Raw genomic sequence first — 17,622 nt, 5'->3', positions numbered from 1 at the left:
TGTGTTGCTTACAGCTGGGTTAGAACCACGTCTATGCCCCCAGAAAGCTCTCAAGAAGCCTGTAGCCGAATGAAGTAAAAACAGAGAGGGGGAGACTGCACATCCTAGCTGGTTCTGTTAGTTCTGGGCAGCCAAAACTGAGAGTCATAACTACTCTAAGTTCAGCAGAACTCTAACACTGTCATTATTTGGGGGGGGAGGGGACAGCTTACGGGAGCTGGCTCTCTCCTTCCACTGCGGGACTGTCACCACTTCCTCGTCCATGGAGGCACCTCAGAAAGGCCCACAGTGGGAAAACACACAACGCTATCTATCAACCAGTTCACTCCGCTGCTTGAGCCAGACCCGGGAAATGCACAAGGACCACACCATCGTCTTCTGCCCAGGCCCTGCTCGGCTCCTGGCTCCCTCAGCCCATCTGTGCAGGCCGGCTTTGTCAGCTTGACGTAAACCCTGACACAGCAGGGGCAAGGGGAGGTCACATGAGTGGTGGCCTCCAACAGACGGAGATGTAGGCCAGTGTGTGAGGTACTTACTTGATTAATGATTGATTTGGGAGGTGCAGCCCATTGTGGGTGGGGCCACCCCTGGCTGGTGGTCCCGGGTTCTATAGAAAGCAGGCTGAGCCAGCCCTGAGGAGCAAGGCAGAGAGCAGCACCCTCCACTGCCTCTGCTTCATTTCCTGCCCCAAGGGCCTGCCCTGTCGCCCCCTCCACAATGCACTATAAACAAAACATGTGAACCAAACAAACCCTTTCTTCTCCAAGCTGCTTTTGTCATAGCAACAGAAAGCAAACTATGACACCACTGCTACACAATAAGGAGTGACCTTTTTGGATTTGTTTGTTTGAGATCCTGTCTCATGTCACCTGGGCTGGCATCAGGAGTGGCCGTCTCCTGCTTCTGGGACGGCTGGCCGTGAGTGAGCTCATGGAGTGAGAGTGAGACCTTTGCAGGGTGAGACTCCTCCCACTTCTCCTCAGCCCTCAGCATCCCTGTCCTTCACCCACAGACACAGCCACAGTCTCCTTTCCCGTTCATCAGATGCCCTACGTCACGCCGTCCCTGTGCCTGAACCTTGCATGCAATGAACGGCAGGGGGTTTGCGACTCAGAACTCTTTTTAAATGTCCCCATTTCAGAGAGTCCCTTCATTGTGACCACTGGGTCACCCTGGGCTTGGGGTCAGAGTTGTGGCCCCACTCGTATCCAGTACTTTCTTGTCCTTTGTTTTCTCCTATCTGAGTCACAGCAGCAACTGAAGCTCCGGAAGGGTTAGCTCTTGCCATGTTTTCCTCACTGGAAACACAGCTCGCCATGCGGCGCACGCCCAATCAGTCTGCTAACAGCAAAAGAACTGGTATCTGCACTAACGTACGTAACATCGTAAAGACTAAAGGAGAGACTCCTCCTGGGTTTACAAGTCCATGGCAGCCTTCCATCTTGTTTCCGTTTGCTCACCCGCGGCCAACACCAAAGACATGGTCAAAACGACTTCCAAGAGAAGAAGACCGGATGTCAGTGGGCTAGCCCTGGACACCACGCTAAAGCAGCATCGGCGACAGCCCCAGTTCTGAGAGGCAGAAGGGAGACAAGCGTAACGGGGAATCGGGAGGAGGAGGAAGGCAAGCCACAAGCTGTGGAGGTAAGCGAGGGTCGGAGCTTTGCCACAGATAATCTCCAACATGAATAATCCACACCTGGTAATAGAATATTGACCATAATTACATTCATCCTACTGACCTTGTTCTAAATTATTATGGATTATTACTACGCAAGTTATTTTGTTCCACACCAGAGGTGGCTGTATTTTGCTATCAGATGACATGACCTCTAATTCAATAATGTCTGTAATGTACTGGTATCCTCAGATAAAAGCTGTCTATAATGTCTGAACAAAGGTGAATTAGTTATCCAATTCACACACACAATTAACTCTCTTAATACCTGCGAGACCATGGAGCCCCTCTGAATTTCCTATTAAACACTGCATATGGAGGTCTTCCCTCCATCTGTAGTTATCTTGTGTGGACTTCATAATAACAACATTAGTACTTTATTACCCCATCAAAAATCTTGCATTAGCTACCATGAGAGACCTCATTCCAGAAAGCAGTGCCTCTTTTTCCCGGGAAAAAGGTATTAAATTCAAATGTTATGCCTATTAGTAAAATAAAGTATTGTATTTTCTATGTAAAAGTAAGACACCTTCATAAAATGTGGGAAATAATTTAAGTTTTTTTCATTATTTTAAGGACGCCTGTTTAGACACCAGAAGGCAATGTTAAATGAATTCATATTTACATGCTGTGGTCACCTAAATAAGAGGCTATTTATTTAAATTCAGGCATGAACAGGGAAAACCAAACCAGTACAGTACCTTCTGCCACCTGTTCCCTAGGAAGGGGCTGAAGGCAGAGCCCACGCCTCCGCTTTGTACTCACGTGAGGCGCCCGTGGCTGTGTGCGTGAGGCTCAGATCAGAAAAATGAGACAATGTCAAATGTTAAGCAAACACCCTTGCCTCCCTGTAAAGGAAGCAATTAATTAATTCTGCAGGGGATGCTTTTTTAGTCATCTAACGTAAGTGTAGCTTTTCAGTGCAGACAAGGGAACAGAATTAAATCTCTAAATAAAACCCAGCTCTCTCAGCATGCATTCACAGTAAAGTTCTCATCATGTCAGTTAATTCCAGAGCAAAGTGCACACATTAGGATTGTCCCACGGTTCAGGTGCAGCTGGCTGGTCATCTGGGTTCTCCTTTCCTCTCAAAATTCACAGTAAGGAGGGTGAGCAGGAGTGAGGAGGCAGGTCCCCATCTCTGTGCTGACACGGGTGAGCAGGAGTGAGAAGACAGGTCCCCCATCTCTGTGCTTATGAAATGACATGGGCCAAGCATCACCACAGACACTGGAGCACAAGACAGGTGACATGACGCCTGCACGCGGCCACGGTCAGACCGACCGACCGACCCACCTTCGGCATGCTGCAGCACAAGGAACACGGACTCCTCCGAGATGATGTACTTGTGCAGACACACCATGTTGGGCACACAGCGGGGGATGATGGTCTTCCTGCTCCTGCTGCACTCGCTGCTTTTCCTTAGACCCTGACAGAGAACAAAAAGGTCACTTGTACCCACAGTTGCCTTTGGAGCCTGCTGCGCTCAGTGTTTATCAACCACGCTAATCTATCCGAGTTACTCGGGCTTCAGAGAAACCACTCATCTGCTGCTCTGTGCCCCTCGGTCCCTGGAGGCTCCGCTGATGGCATCTGGCGTGAATCCAGACAACAGAAGATGCCACAAAGCTGCCATTAAAATCAATTACGTGGGTCAGTGTTTTTATTAGCGATGCTCTCAAACTAAGTCATCAGGATGACATACAGTGATTTCTCTGTGACCTCTAAGTTTGATTTTCCTTATGTACAACTTTAACCAGTTTGAGTCACATTCTCAGACACCAGACATGCCCTGGATGAAGCAGCAACTTTTAAATTCAATTCCAAAACACGACCGACTAACCTCCAGAAGGACGAAACTTATACATTTCCTGGTGTTACACCTGGTTTTAAGCCTGGGTAAATGTCGCTAGGTATGGTAGCATGGGATGTTCAGAGAGAGAGGCAGGCTTCACACTTGTCAATGTGACCGCCTGTCACGCTAGACCAGCAAGAGAAAGGGGATGCCCAAGACAAGCAGCTTCCTTTTTGGGTGCCATGGGGATGTTCAGTCACGACATACTGGAATACATACTATCATAATCCCTTACAAAAAACGACTTCAAAACTGGAGTTATCCTTTTAATTATTACTGAATTCTCACCAAGGAGCAAGCCAGAACCCAAGGAGACCCAGTGTGATCCTCACGAATCTCAACAGACAAAACCTGAAGGCTCTTGGCTCTCGGGTGCATTAGAATCGCACACTCTTTAACATATAACTTTCTACATAGAAGCTATGACATGTTGTTGACTGTGTGAGATAGATCACCATGACATAAAACACTCAGATGTCATGCAAAAATATTACTTTTTCTTCCAAAAGCATGTTTAAGTTTTTGAAAGTCATTTTTTAAATTCACTAAACATCCAAATTCTACTTACTTTTAAAATGAAGGTCTGTTCTGTCCTTGTGTCCATTACAAGTAAAACCTACACAACAGACACAAGCAGTTAACAAAATATAATAAAACATTAACTCTTTAATTTGAGAAACTAAGAGTTGGGGTGGGATTCTGACGCTCACCCAATATCTGGATAGACTTTCTAAGAATCTTAATTCATAGGACCCAAACAGCCTTGTCCAAAATAGATCTCATTACAATTTCCCTTTCTAAAAAATGCCACAGCATAGAAACATCACTGCGCTTCCTGGATTTATTTTTAAAATGTCTGTCTCAAAAGTACAGGCCACCGCCAGGCGAGAGGACAAGCGGCCGGTGCATCTGGAAATCGGTGGCTGAGGGGCAGTGAGAACAAAGCCGGCCTGGGAATTCTAGGTCAGCCTCAGAGCAGGGAAACCCCGATCAAGATGGCGGTAGTGGGGGTGGGGAGCGGACAGTCAAAGAGTTTTCTCACGTTGCAAACGGGACATAATTTACTAAAATTGATGAAGTCTCAACTTTCTTCTAAAATCGCTTAGCAGCCCACTTAACGTGACCTCGGTAGCTGAGCCTTTATTGCCATCTCGGGCATCCGTAGGGTGCTGCACCAGAACTTACCTCCTCTTTTCCAAGTCAGCACATCCTGCTGACTCGACCCTCAACCTCTGTCCTGCCCCGCCCCTCCCACTAATGCCCCCGACCCACCCAGGGACCAGCTCTGCCCCTGCCCTGCTCCCCTCTGCGCTGCACAGCTCTGCGGGCCTCATGGCAGCCAAGGCTTTGTCTTGTGAGAGCAGTTCACCGTGTCACTCTGGACCATCTTACACGCGGCCCATTTGAATGTGGCCACCCCTGCTACCCTGGGAGAAGGAAACAGGGACAGATCCCCCCACAATTATATGGCTTATTTTTTGCTAAAACTATGGCAGAGATTAGGCCGCAAAGTCCAGTTAGCAAATATTCAAGGCTTTGCAGACCCCTAAGTGTCGCAAACGCACCGTCTTAGCCCAGCAAACAACCACAGCGTCACTCCGGGGAGAATTTATACCACAGAAATCAGCAAACACTGCAACTGGGACTTTTCTCCTCAGAGAGCTGGCTGACAGAAGCCAGCAGCCCCCACGTGATGAGTGGCAGCCGGCAAACGTGGCCGGTTCAGCATGGAGCTGGAAGGGGAAGAGACGGGGCTGAGGTGGGAAGGCAATGCTGGAGGCAGCAAGTCCCATCCCAGACACAAACGTCACAGAATGCCGTGACATCTTCTCCAGCTCACAATCTCCTGGGCACCTGAGCTGCATTGTTTAAGGCAACCTGTGTCCTGTGTCACACAGAATGTTATTCACACAGATACCTCCCGGATGTCCTGCAGAGTTCCCAACCCAAGCTCTAGGTCTCTCTCAATTCTCCAACCGCAGCATCAGCAGCCAAGCCAAGGAGGCAACTGCACCCCGAGCTCTTTTGACGCCTCCCACCTACCTCGGTTAAGCATTTGCTACGTCAGCCATGGGTAATCAATGCTAATCCTGTCAACAACCATTCCTATTCCACACATGGCCGACACTCTGCACGTGACCCTAGGATGACAGAAGACAACGGCGCCACCATACATGAGAATCTCTCTGAGATGACCTCACAAGTACATCAAGGGCCATGACTGCTATCACCTTAGTGCAGCTTTTCTCTGGAATGTTCTCCAAGCCACTTATCACACAGCTACTCATCTTTCCACATTCCACTCAAATCTCTCTCTCTCTCTCTCTCTCTCTCTCTCTCTCTCTCTCTCTCTCTCTCTCTCTCTCTCTCTCTCTCTCTCTCTCTCTCCCCCCATGGCTCTCCCTTTGCAATCCCATTTCACATGGTACTAGCTTCTATTATGGCATCTCAAACTCTACAATTTGGTTTTATTTTTTATTTGTCATCTCCCGACCAGATGTCAAACTTCTTAAGGGCATGTCACAGACAGTGTCATAGTTCCCAGGAATGATCATAACCCACTCCAGCCTCTGTGGGTGGACTGTGCTACGAAAGAAAGGACTTGACAGATGTAATTATTGCAGAGCTGACACATCACTGGGTTGTCTGGGTGGGTTCTGCTGAGTCACATGAACTTCTAGAAGTGAAGACTAAACCCTGACAAAAAGATGGGAAGCACAGAGTGATGTATGTAATAGGGGGTACTTTCTATCATGAGAGGGACTACCTGGCTAAGATGTGGAGTCACCCACACAGGCAAGAACCATAAGGACACATCTAGAAGCTCAGAGAGAGTCCAGAAGCAAGCGCAGCCCTCCGCTGACCACAGCAAGGAGACTGTTCATTCCAACAACGGCAGAGGCAGCAGCCGGTTAGCGCGTGCACGTGGGGAGAGGCCCTCCACAACCACAGTGAGGAAAGCAGCGTGCCAGGCAGGAGGCCTGCGCCGTGCCTGTAACATACACAACTCTAACACAGTAAGCTAACTGTCTTCAGACAGCCATGCCTGTAATATACACAACTCTAACACAGTACGCTAAGTGTCTTCAGACAGCCATGCCTGTAACATACACAACTCTAACACAGTACGCTTAGTGTCTTCAGATAGCTAAGCCTGCCATGATTGTCTATGTGATAATCGGGTGGAATGGTGTTTCTGCTTTGACATAGGAAATCCGTAAGCACGAAGCTAACAGGGTCAAGTCTAAGAATGCAGCAGGTGGACAACAACGTGGGAATGGAGCTTGGAAACGGAGTCAGGACCCAAGACTTATAACTGAGCATTCCTCCTCACAAAGACGCAACCTCAAGGCATGAGAGCAACCCCACTGGAATTTCCCCTCACATCCTGCACCATACTGGGCTTCGCAGAGTTCAATCATGGAATACTCTTGACTGTAGCTGGATATTTTCCTCTGTCTCTCCCACTCCCATTGGACCAGTTTCTCTCCTGCCCACTGGGTCCCCGAATCTGCATATGAAATACCACTCTGGCCAATGGCTCAGACCTACTACTGGCTAGCTCTCTCTTACAAATGATTTTCTATTAATCTGTGTATTACCACGAGGCTGTGGCTTACCAGTAATGTGCTGGCATGTCACCCCTTCAGCGGCTACATGGCATCTCTTCAGCTCTGCCTTCCTTCTCTCAGAATCTTTGTTTGGATTTGCCACCTAGCTATATTTTGCCTGACCATGGGTCAAAACAGCTTTATCCATCAACCAATAAGAGCAACACACAGAAGGACATCCCACATCACTCAACATCCCAAACAAGTGTGCATTGCTAATCAACAAATTTCGAAGGTGAGAAAACAACTGTAAAATATTAAATGACCCTGCTCAAAAGAGCTACCAAGCAAAGAGGGGGACTCTGCACAGGGACAGTGCGCTCCAAGCGCCCCCACTCTCACGGCTTACGGCCCTGCGCACGAGCAGACAACATGCTGTGACACAGGAATTCAGAAAGCTGTGTGCACTGGGGACACTGAGCAGGTATGAAAGCAGCAAAGAGACAAAAGGCGCCCAACAAGGGACGAGCAATGCAGATGTGAGACAGAGCTGTAAGGCAGGGGGGGGGGGGAAGCCACCCATTCAATAAACAGGAGCTACCATGAAGGACTGAGAACAGAAACACTGGACAAGGCATCAGGAAGTCACAGGTCACTGTCATAGCTGCACAAGACAGAAGCCAGGTGGCTCCCCATCAGTCAGATGAAAGAGACCAGGGGTGACAGACCTGACCCTTTCAGGAGCAGAGAATGGCAGAAGACACTGAAAGACAGGGCACAGTGGGCCCTGAGTTCACACAAAGGTTCGGGCTCTCGTTACTTACACACGGGGAGACCTGTCCCTTCCTAACTGCCTGCCAGCAGGGCCACCAACACATTCTCCAGGAAAAAAAAAAAAAAAGGCTCTCCAAGGAATGGAAATAAACTCATAGCCCTTGACCCTGAAGGTGAATCACACAGTTGCCCCCTCCCCGTGGAAGGTGACGCGCAGCTGTGGGCTCTCTCTGTGGAGGCATCTGTACCCTAGCGTCTCTTCTGGTTTTACATCAGCTTACAACTCTACGTCACTCCCTAGAGAGCCAATCCTAGGCTCTCTGTTTGCAAAGTCACGTTTGCTTGAGATGGGGGACATCTCGGGGTGAAGGTAAGGCCAGAGAACTTCACTTCCTTACCAGAAGCCACCGGCCTGACAGACAGAGTGACCCGCGGGGATGAAGCCTGAACAGATCCCACAGAAGGACAGATGAGATGGACAGACGTGTCGGGAAAGCGGAGGGTTGGTGCAGGCCTCCTGCTCCTACCAAGTTTGTCTGCAACTCGCCAGCGTTCACATTGGGGTAACAAACACAAAAACATGTGTGGTTTTTTTTAAATGTGCCCTTTGACTGTCAATTTCTCCCAAGCAGGTGTTGCCTAAATGATTATAAATTGGCCTCTGGGTACACCTCTTCAACTGAGCCATATAGGGCTGGTGATAATATAATTAGACCTAAAAACATCAGGCTGGTGAGTACTCTCCATCTGTTTGGCGATAATGTTTAGTTAACAGGAGTCTTTAAAAGAAACACCTTCAACTTCCATTCTTAAAGTTATTTATAGCTCCATTCTTAACACCCCAGCACTCCTGCTAACAAGAGCTTCAGCCACTTGGAAATTATTAGCCATACGCTGTACACAAAGAGAAACGGCTGCATTTAACATCTGGATCTCCTCACGTTTACACGCTGCAGCCTCACTGAAGTCGAATCCTTAATGAACAGTAGTATGGCATCAATATCATAGGCGCGCTCGGGCGGGCGGGCACACAGAGATCATAAGGAGCCAGGCATGCTTTTAGTGCCAACAGTGGCCAATCTGTAATGAGCTGTCAGCATAAAGGACAAAAATAACAGCGTCTTTAACCCTCAAACTGGGTTTGTTCATCTGTAGACGCAATTTTAAAACTGCTCATAGGTTTGCTCACCTTTGTAAAGACAAAAATCTAATTTGTACTAATTTGATACAATTGTCTTTCCAATAAAAGGCTCCTAAAACCATCTTTTATTGCATGATAAAACAAGTACTATTACTAACACTGTCATGAAATAATTACCTTGGATGGCATATCTTACTGAAAGAACACAATTAGCATAGCTCTCACTTTTCACACTTATATATCAGCACTATATTGACATATGGCCTAACAGAAAGGGCTACTCCGTCTTTGCCCACAGTAGCACAATGACCACACACACACACACACACACACATACTCACACACGGTCACTCACACTCACTCATGCACACACTCTCACATGCTCACACTCACACACATGTGCACACAATCACTCACACTCGTGTACACACACTAACACTCACACACTCACAAATGCTCCCTCACACACTCTTACACACTCACTCACACTCACTCACACTCACTCACACACTAACACTCACTCACTCACAAATGCTCCCTCACACACTCTTACACACTCACTCACACACTAACACTCACTCACACATACTCTCACACGCTCCCTCACACATTCACACTCACACTCACACACACTCACACTCACTCACACACATCGAAAGGGTGACACAAGCTGGAAAAGTGGGACTGTTGTCTATTCCTGGATCTTTTTATTTAATTTAAATGCTGACATCAGAAGTCTGGAAGTCTGAAAAATTAACCAAATAATTTGGAGGGAAATTTTTGCCTCCATTTGGTGGTAATTTGTAGGACTCCATGTTTAAGACAGACTCAGGAGAGTCACCCTGGACAAAGGCTGCCCAGGCCTGGCCAGTGTCACCAAGCCACTTACAGTGTTCACGGGGTGAGATCTGAGTGAGCATTCTGCAAGTTACACCTCTGGGACACCTTCCTCTAGCTCTCTTCCCCCACAAAAAAACCCTACACCCTCAGAAAGGAAGAGAAACACAACCTACAGAAAATTTACACACCAGTTACCTCACAGTTCAGGCGAGAAAGACTGCTCTGCGTGACTTGTGCTGGGACATTAAAGCGTCGCTGTCCTCGGTAACACAGTGGTGATCATGCCTACTCTCACAAGCCATCACTTATAACACTTCAACTACCAGAGAAAAGGGCAGGTCCTCTAAGTCTGTCTCACAAGCACCACAGGACCAAGCCATGATGTGTCCAGAACACTGTCTGCAACATTGAAACCAAGAGACGAGCGCCACCGCACTCCGCAGGGGGTTTCAGTGCCGGGGCCTGCGCCCCCAGAACACGCTGGAAAAGACGCCTCTCCTGCTCCATCAGATGCCATATGTCTCTGGCTTCCCACAAGTTCTCTGATGAGAATGGAAGTCTGAAAAGTAAGTGTGACCAGGATACTCAGCTAACTCCAAGACACTCTCCCTCCAACTCTCAAGAGGCTGTTTCAGCAGCAAATGCATCAGACTTCTAGGATTTACCCACAATATTTTTAAATTTCTTTCTTTTCTTTGTGCTTGAACTTTCTTCCAGCCTAGAAAGTGAACACATAACCCACAAAGCCGGCCGGGCCTGTGAACAGGAGTCACAAGTCACCTGCTCCGTCAGACAAAGCAGAGTGGCCTTGGGGCACGTTGAGTTCTTCAAGCACATATTTAATCCAGAAGGATCTTCCAAGGTAGAAAACAGTGGATCTACCGGAACTGTGGGAAGTTAGCACTCAAGAGCTACATATTTTAGCAAGTAAAATTCCAAGTACCTTAATTTAAAGTGTACAAACATCTGTGACTTCTAAAAGGCCCCCTATTTCAGTCTACCTAATCACCTAGCTAGCTGCCTCAACTACTGCCAAATCCAAACTGGGACAAAAGAGAAAAAGCTGTTAGGAGGCACGAGCAATGAGAAACTAAACTGGTAAATAACTGCATTTCCAAGAAAACAACTAATTTTCATTTTCTTCACATGCCCAGGCAGCTGCAAAGGTTTTCGTATGCTAATTTTTTAATTAGAAGGCACTTAGGCAGCGGAAGCTTTCATATGCACTCTGTTTCCTCATCAAACGTGAACTCCCCAACTTAGCACCAGTATAGCTGGTGGCGGCCTGAAGGTTTACCATCTGCTGCTACCCAAAGTCACGGTGGCCACCTTCAGAACACATGCATCAAAGCCCAGAGATAAGAGACTGAAGAAATACTGCCTAAGTCAGCATAAGGGAGATGATGAAGCCAGAGGCAGGCAACGGGCAAGCTACCAGAAAACCCTGATCGCTGGGAGGAAGCAGCCACACACAGAAAAGCATCCAAGGTCACAGTCACTCCACCAGCCAAACCAAGGGCAAGAGAAACAAGACTGCCGAGGGGAGGTGGTGGCTTTTCTTTTTAAAGAAGGCTGATCATACCGAAAAATCAACCTTATTCAAAATAAGCCTTTCTGAGTAGGCTGGAATATAAGATTTAAGCTGTTTTGTTCGTCTCTGAATAATGGCAATAAAACAAACAGTTTACACAGACACAAGCAGTACGTGCTAGGAAGGGCTTCTCTCCCAGGCACTTCAACCAAACGTTTCCCACGGAAAGCACACTCTGGAGCAAGTTTAACAAGAGACCAAGCACGCAACTGGATGTGTGCAGACTGAAGGCGCCTCTCCAGGCACGGCGGCGGCACATGCCTGTGACGGTGCCGTACTGGGTGCTTACGCCCCGCGGTGGACCAATCCTTACCTGTGAGTATCCAGGCACTTAGTCATCCGCATGACTTTTTTTTTTTTTTAGGAATTATCATTATTAATTGTAATAAATGACTAGAAATAAAGCAAATGCTTCCAGAGTGACTTATCTTCCAAGAAATGCTAACAATGGTGAGGAATCATAACATTGTAATATTGGAATAAAGGTATCTTGATGCTTGAAACCCAGACTTGTAAACACTTAGGGAGCTAAGGCAGGCAGACTGCAAATTCAAGTCCAATCTAGACTCGCAGAAAGAAAAACAAAAGGAAAAAGAGAAAGGGAGGGAGGGAGGGAGGGAGGGAGGGAGGGAGGGAGGGAGGGAGGGAGGGAGGGAGGGAGGGAGGGAGGGAGGAGAAAGGGGAGACAGACAGGCAGATGGGCAGACAGGCAGTCAGACAGACATCATCATCTACTTTAGGGGATGCCACATTAGCTGTCATACATAATACACAACACTGTGGTGTTTGCTCAGCTGTAACACTGAATCTCAAAAATATATTCACCTGAACAGAAATTCATCAATATAAAATGTTCTTGTTTTTTTATCTTTTTAACCATAGAAAAATATACAAAATAGTTTTTAGGAAAAAAATTACCAAAAGCAAAAAAATTAGAATCCCAGCACTCAGGAGGCAGAGGCAGGTGGATCTTGATAAGTTCAAGGCCAGCCTGGTCTACAGAGTGAGTTCTGGGACAGCCAAGGCAAGACCTTGCCACAATAAATAGATAGATAGATAGATAGATAGATAGATAGATAGATAGATAGATAGATAGATAGATAGATACATAGATACATAGATACATAGATACATAGATACATAGATACATAGATACATAGATACATAAATAAATAGTGACTCAGTTTGTGTTGATTCCGATCTTTTTTTTAATTTGTATTTATTTGCGTTCTGTGTTTGGGTGTTTTGCCTGTAGATATACATGTATGCGTGTGTGGCACCCACCAGAAAATGCACTGCAGGGCTGCCTGGAAGCCCATCTTTTTTTATTTTTGTTTGTTTGTTTTTCTCAAGACAGGGTTTCTCTTTATTGTTTTGGAGGCTGTCCTGGAACTCACTCTGTAGACCAGGCTGGCCTTGAACTCACAGAGAGCCTCCTGCCTCTGCATCCCCAGTGCTAGGATTAAAGGCGTGTGCCACCATCTTGAGGCATTTTTTTCAACTGAGGCTGTGACTTTAGCTTGTGTCAGTTTGACATAAAAGCAGCCAGCACACAAAGTCGTGAACATTTAAAAGCTCTGCAAGGACAAAATGAGAACAAACCACGGCCTGATAAAAACACACACGATCTCTCAAACTCAAATAAAAGGCAGAAGCCTAGCTTTCAAGTGGGCCAAGCAGGAGGGAAGCCGGGGCCTGCCACCGCGAGGCCAAACACAGAAAGACTCCCATGTGTTCTCACTTACCTCAGGGGCCAAAAGCAAAGGGCCTGGTAAAAGTGACCTGCAGAGCAGGGCTCAGAGGCTGGAGATGGGGGAGTGTAAGGCTGGCAGCAAACAGTTGTACAGCTCAGAACAGTTGATAAAGAAGATGTTGGATAGGCTCAGCAACAAGAACCAAACACTTCAGGGCGGGCGGGCGGGCGGGGTACACCGACTACCCTGCTCACTGCGCATGCACACACGCACTGAAATACTACGCTGCACCCCACAAGTACACACCATCATTGTATGCCAATTAAAGTTCTCTCTGGGGCGGAGTTCGGTGGGAAAGCCCCTGCTGGGCATGCAAGCAACCTGGGTTTGACCCCAGAGGCTGAGGAGGGCACCAGGCGCGGGACTTTGCGGCGCAGCTGGTGGGAATACGGGGCTCCTTTGGAAGACAGCAGGGCAGTTTCTTACGGAACGATGTCTTCCTTCTCCATGATGCTCCTGCTGCCTGCCAAAGGGACTGAAAACACGCCCACACGGAAAATGCCCAAGGAAGGGCCAGCAGCTTTCTTCATAACCACCAGAAAGCAGGAGCAGCCAAGACGCCCTCGGCGGCCTAGCGGACAAACAGTGCAGTGCAACACATTCCAGCAAGATCGGTGAGAGCGGGCAAGGAGAGAGGAGCAACCTTCCATAAACGTCAAAGAGCAAAGGGAGGCAGACTCAAGAGCCCCACACTGTGAGTTCAGCTGAGACATTCCGGAAAAGAGCCAGCAGCGCCACGGTTCAGGGCAAGGGGGGAGGGATGGCCGGAGGGGCAGGGCAGTGGAGACACCCTGAATGACACCACAGCGGTGTGGGCACAAGCCATTGGTCACCTGTACAAAGACACACAGTGTGGACAGCAACAAAAACGAACCTAAATATGAATGAAAAGGTGTTAAAATATCATTTTTTAGGGCTGGAGACATGCTATTCTTCCAGAAGGCCTGAGCTGGGTTCCCATGACCTACACTAGGCAGCTCATGACCGCCTGTGACCCCAGCTCCAGGGGCCCCCTTGCCTTTTCTGGCCTCTGCAGGCCCTGCCCTCACACACACAGACACACAGATATATACAATAGATTTTTTTTAATTAAAATTTAGCTATATTAGCACAGATCTGTGAAGGAGCAGCCTGGGAGCCGGCAGAGGTGCAGATGGCACCGTCATCTGTGACAGAACGAGAAAGCAGAGCAGAGCAGCTCAGATGGCCACTGCGCAGGGCTTGCCTGGCTGGAACACGGTCTGAGCAGCTGGCCTCCTACAAGTGACTGGAGCTAGGCTGCTGTGACTGGCTGAGCCTCCGCAGTGTTACGAACATGTACGTGGTAGTCTGGACTCGGAACACTTCCCCAGGCCAGTGTGGTAGAAGCAGCTCAAGGTAGCCGGGCGTTGGTGGCGCATGCCTTTAATCCCAGCACTTGGGAGGCAGAGGCAGGCGGATCTCTGTGAGTTCGAGACCAGCTTGGTCTACAGAGTGAGTTCCAGGACAGCCTCCAAAACAATACAGAGAAACCCTGTCTTGAAAAACCAAAAAAAAAAAAGAAGCAGTTCAAGGTGCTGTCGGGGGTGGGGGGACTTTTAGTATAGAGGACCCGAGGGAAGGCTATGAGGGCATGAGTGTCCGTCCCTGGATACGGCCTCTGGCCCCTTAGTTAAGGAGACACAGAGGCAGTCGCTCTAGACTGGGTCTCTGAGATTCAGTGTTGGGCTCTTCTCCCAGTCTCCTCTCTGTACTGGGGGTGGGGTGGGGTGGAGACAAATGCCCAGGCTATCGAGTCTTGCATTCCCTTGAGCTAGTTCTTTGCATGACATCTAGATCAATCAACTCAGAACAGGTGTGTGTGTGTGAGTGTGAGTGTGTGTGTGAGTGTGTGTGAGTGTGTTTGTGTGTGTGAGTGTGTGTGTGAGTGTGTTTGTGTGTGAGTGAGTGTGTGGGCGCGCGCGCCCCCGCCCTTCCTACAGTATGAAGCACAAACATATTCTTAAGATACAGACTACGACATGCCCCTATCGGATCTTCTGAATGAAGACGGGATGGCAGGCAGATCTCAGGATGTTAACCCACTGTCTTCTCCGATGGCCGGCCCTTTGAACAGAGCTCAGCTTGGAAACCCAGGTCCAGTTTTCCGTGGGCATGAGGGGGCATCTTCACAGGCCAAGCAGTGAAGCCGAGAGAGCATGGGTGGAGGGAGACCTCTGCAACAGTGAACAAAATCAGCCTGTCTCCCCTTACGACTGACTACCTCAGGAATTCTGTTACAGCCCCAGAGGCTACACACACTGTGAAACTGTCTTCCGGTTAATCCATGCTCTCAGGTGGCAGCTCCCTGGCCAAACTGAGTAACACAGCTTCTGCCGGGTTGACACCAGCTGACATGAGTGTCTGTGGCCGTGACAACGGGAGACTCTCTCTACTTCCTCTCACTTTTGCTGTCAATCAAAACTATTCTTAAATAAAATGGTCTTTATATATTTTTCTTTGTTTACAAGTCCTTTGGCCAAATCCTCAACTCTGAGGCAAATAACTAAATGCCTCACACCCTAAAACAAGACAAAATGCGGGTCGTTCTCCATTAAATAACCCAGGCAGTAAGTACCTCAAGCACAAACGTCCATTTAAAGCCTCTCCACTCCCAGGCACCAGCGGCTGCTCACCCTCGGCCCCTCTAGTAGGGGGCAGCCTTGTGAACCATACTCCTGTCACAGAGACAACCTCCATGTGATTCTTCAAATCAGCCTACACACTCACTCCTGCAAACACCTACTCCCATGGGACACGGTGTGTCATCAGGAAACCTCACATGAGGACAGCGGAGGCAGGGTATAAAGGACAGAGAACGGCTTAACCGGACAGGTAAAGAGCGAGGAAGACACCCCTTGGGAGCCTGTACTCAGAGCCCAACACTTTGTCTTCTTGTTTCAACTGTATGATTTCTGTTTTTGTGAAGAACCTGCCCGAGGCCATAAGGAGAGGCTAAAGAGAGGGCAAACCCTAGAATCCAGGTCCACAGGCCCAAGTGCAGGCAGGGCCGTTTAACTCCACCCTGAGCTATTTATCCTGTTTCTCCAGTTTGAGCCCTGAGGTTTCCTGGACGTGGTAGCTTGACTTCGTTAAGTGCAGGTGGAAACCAATCCTCTAAAAACACAGTCTACTGCTGTGTTCCACTTCAGAGACTTGTCTGCATCTGCTGAGAAAGCCTCATAATTCTCTTTAGGTAACTTTCTAGGCTTCCCCTGCCCGTGCCCTCCACAGACGCTGAATCAGGGCACCACGCCTAGAAGCTAGACTGAGCGCCAAACAGCAGCATCTACCATACCCTGGGGAGAAACGGCGAGCACGGGTCAGTCAGATGCTCGCTCACATTGATAATGGCCATGGCAGCAACTCCCTGCCTATCGGCACGTGAAAGCCTCCTGGGAAGCCTGATTCCCTTTCCAAAGTAAAATGCCTCAAAAGCAAGGAAGTTTTAAAAAACTATTTTAAGATTTTGAATGAGTTTATATTTTTATAGAAGATAAAGCCAAAGTTTGGTGCTGGTTAAAATGTAACATTTTGATAGAGCACAGGAAGTGTAAGAATGCAATGAACTCGCGTCCTCCCAACAGTTTAAAGCCCTTACAAAGCACAAAGGCACGACACTCACTGTCAGGTTGGCCATTTCGCTGATGTCACCCTCGCCCTGCCAACAATCCACAGGTGTGCTCTGTGGGAGCCGTGACAATGGCGGGGTGCACTGATGGATGCTGCAGGTGTGCACGGTCTCAACATTGTTTGAAGTCATCCAGCACATTTGTTGTCTCTTCCCGTGGCCTACAAAAGTACTCAACGAGTATGCTTGGCCATTTGAGGAATCTAAGGCTTGTTGGAAGAGACACAGAAAACATCAAAAATCAACTGTACAGGGCTGGGCAGGCTGTCTCCTGCCCATAACCCACACTTAAGAGGCTGACGAAGGAGGGCCTTGAGTTCCAGGCCAACCTGGGGCTACACAGTGAGTTCCAGAGCAGCTCAGTTGAGAGTGAGTCTCTACCAAAACTGTACACAGCCTGGTACGTGGTGTAGGCCTTTAAACCCGGCACTGTGGAGGCAGAGACAGATGGAAGTCTGAGTCCAAGGCTAGCCTGGTCTACATAGTGAGTTCTAGGACAGTCAAGGCTACATTTTAAAATGAAAAATAAAAAAATACATAAATAAGACTAGTGCATAGGGTGAACCAATTCTACAACATCAATTAAGGCCTGAAAGAGCACGAGCAAAAGAGAAATCGGTAAAAATGGAGAGGAAGGCGCGGGAAACAGGTGGCAGGGACTGAAGGCAAGAAGAGAGGGTGAGGGAGAACAGGGAAGAGGTGGGCACACGTTACACACACGGCACAGCAGCGTGAATGTGGTATGGTCTTGTGTGTTCTAACAAGCCTGCGATGGGATGACTCGGAATT

At 48.3% G+C, this 17,622-nt stretch overlaps 1 protein-coding gene across 4 annotated transcripts in view; it reads right to left on the bottom strand.

The window, feature by feature from the left end:
* The window catches only part of Rps6kc1 (ribosomal protein S6 kinase C1), a 120,160-nt gene that overhangs the window by 33,483 nt on the left and 69,055 nt on the right, over window positions 1–17,622 (bottom strand). For all 4 annotated transcript variants that reach the window (XM_005082885.4, XM_013122638.3, XM_013122639.3 and 1 more), the window contains 2 exons: window positions 4,102–4,149; window positions 2,975–3,107 (listed from right to left, as the gene is read on the bottom strand). In XM_005082885.4, coding sequence (XP_005082942.1) covers window positions 2,975–3,107; window positions 4,102–4,149 — 181 coding nt within the window. The remainder of the gene's footprint in view (window positions 1–2,974; window positions 3,108–4,101; window positions 4,150–17,622) is intronic.

Source organism: Mesocricetus auratus, unplaced genomic scaffold (genome assembly GCF_017639785.1).
Source record: "Mesocricetus auratus isolate SY011 unplaced genomic scaffold, BCM_Maur_2.0 Super-Scaffold_100676, whole genome shotgun sequence".
NCBI classification, from domain to species: Eukaryota; Metazoa; Chordata; class Mammalia; order Rodentia; family Cricetidae; genus Mesocricetus; species Mesocricetus auratus.
This window is presented reverse-complemented; position numbering and strand designations above follow the sequence as displayed.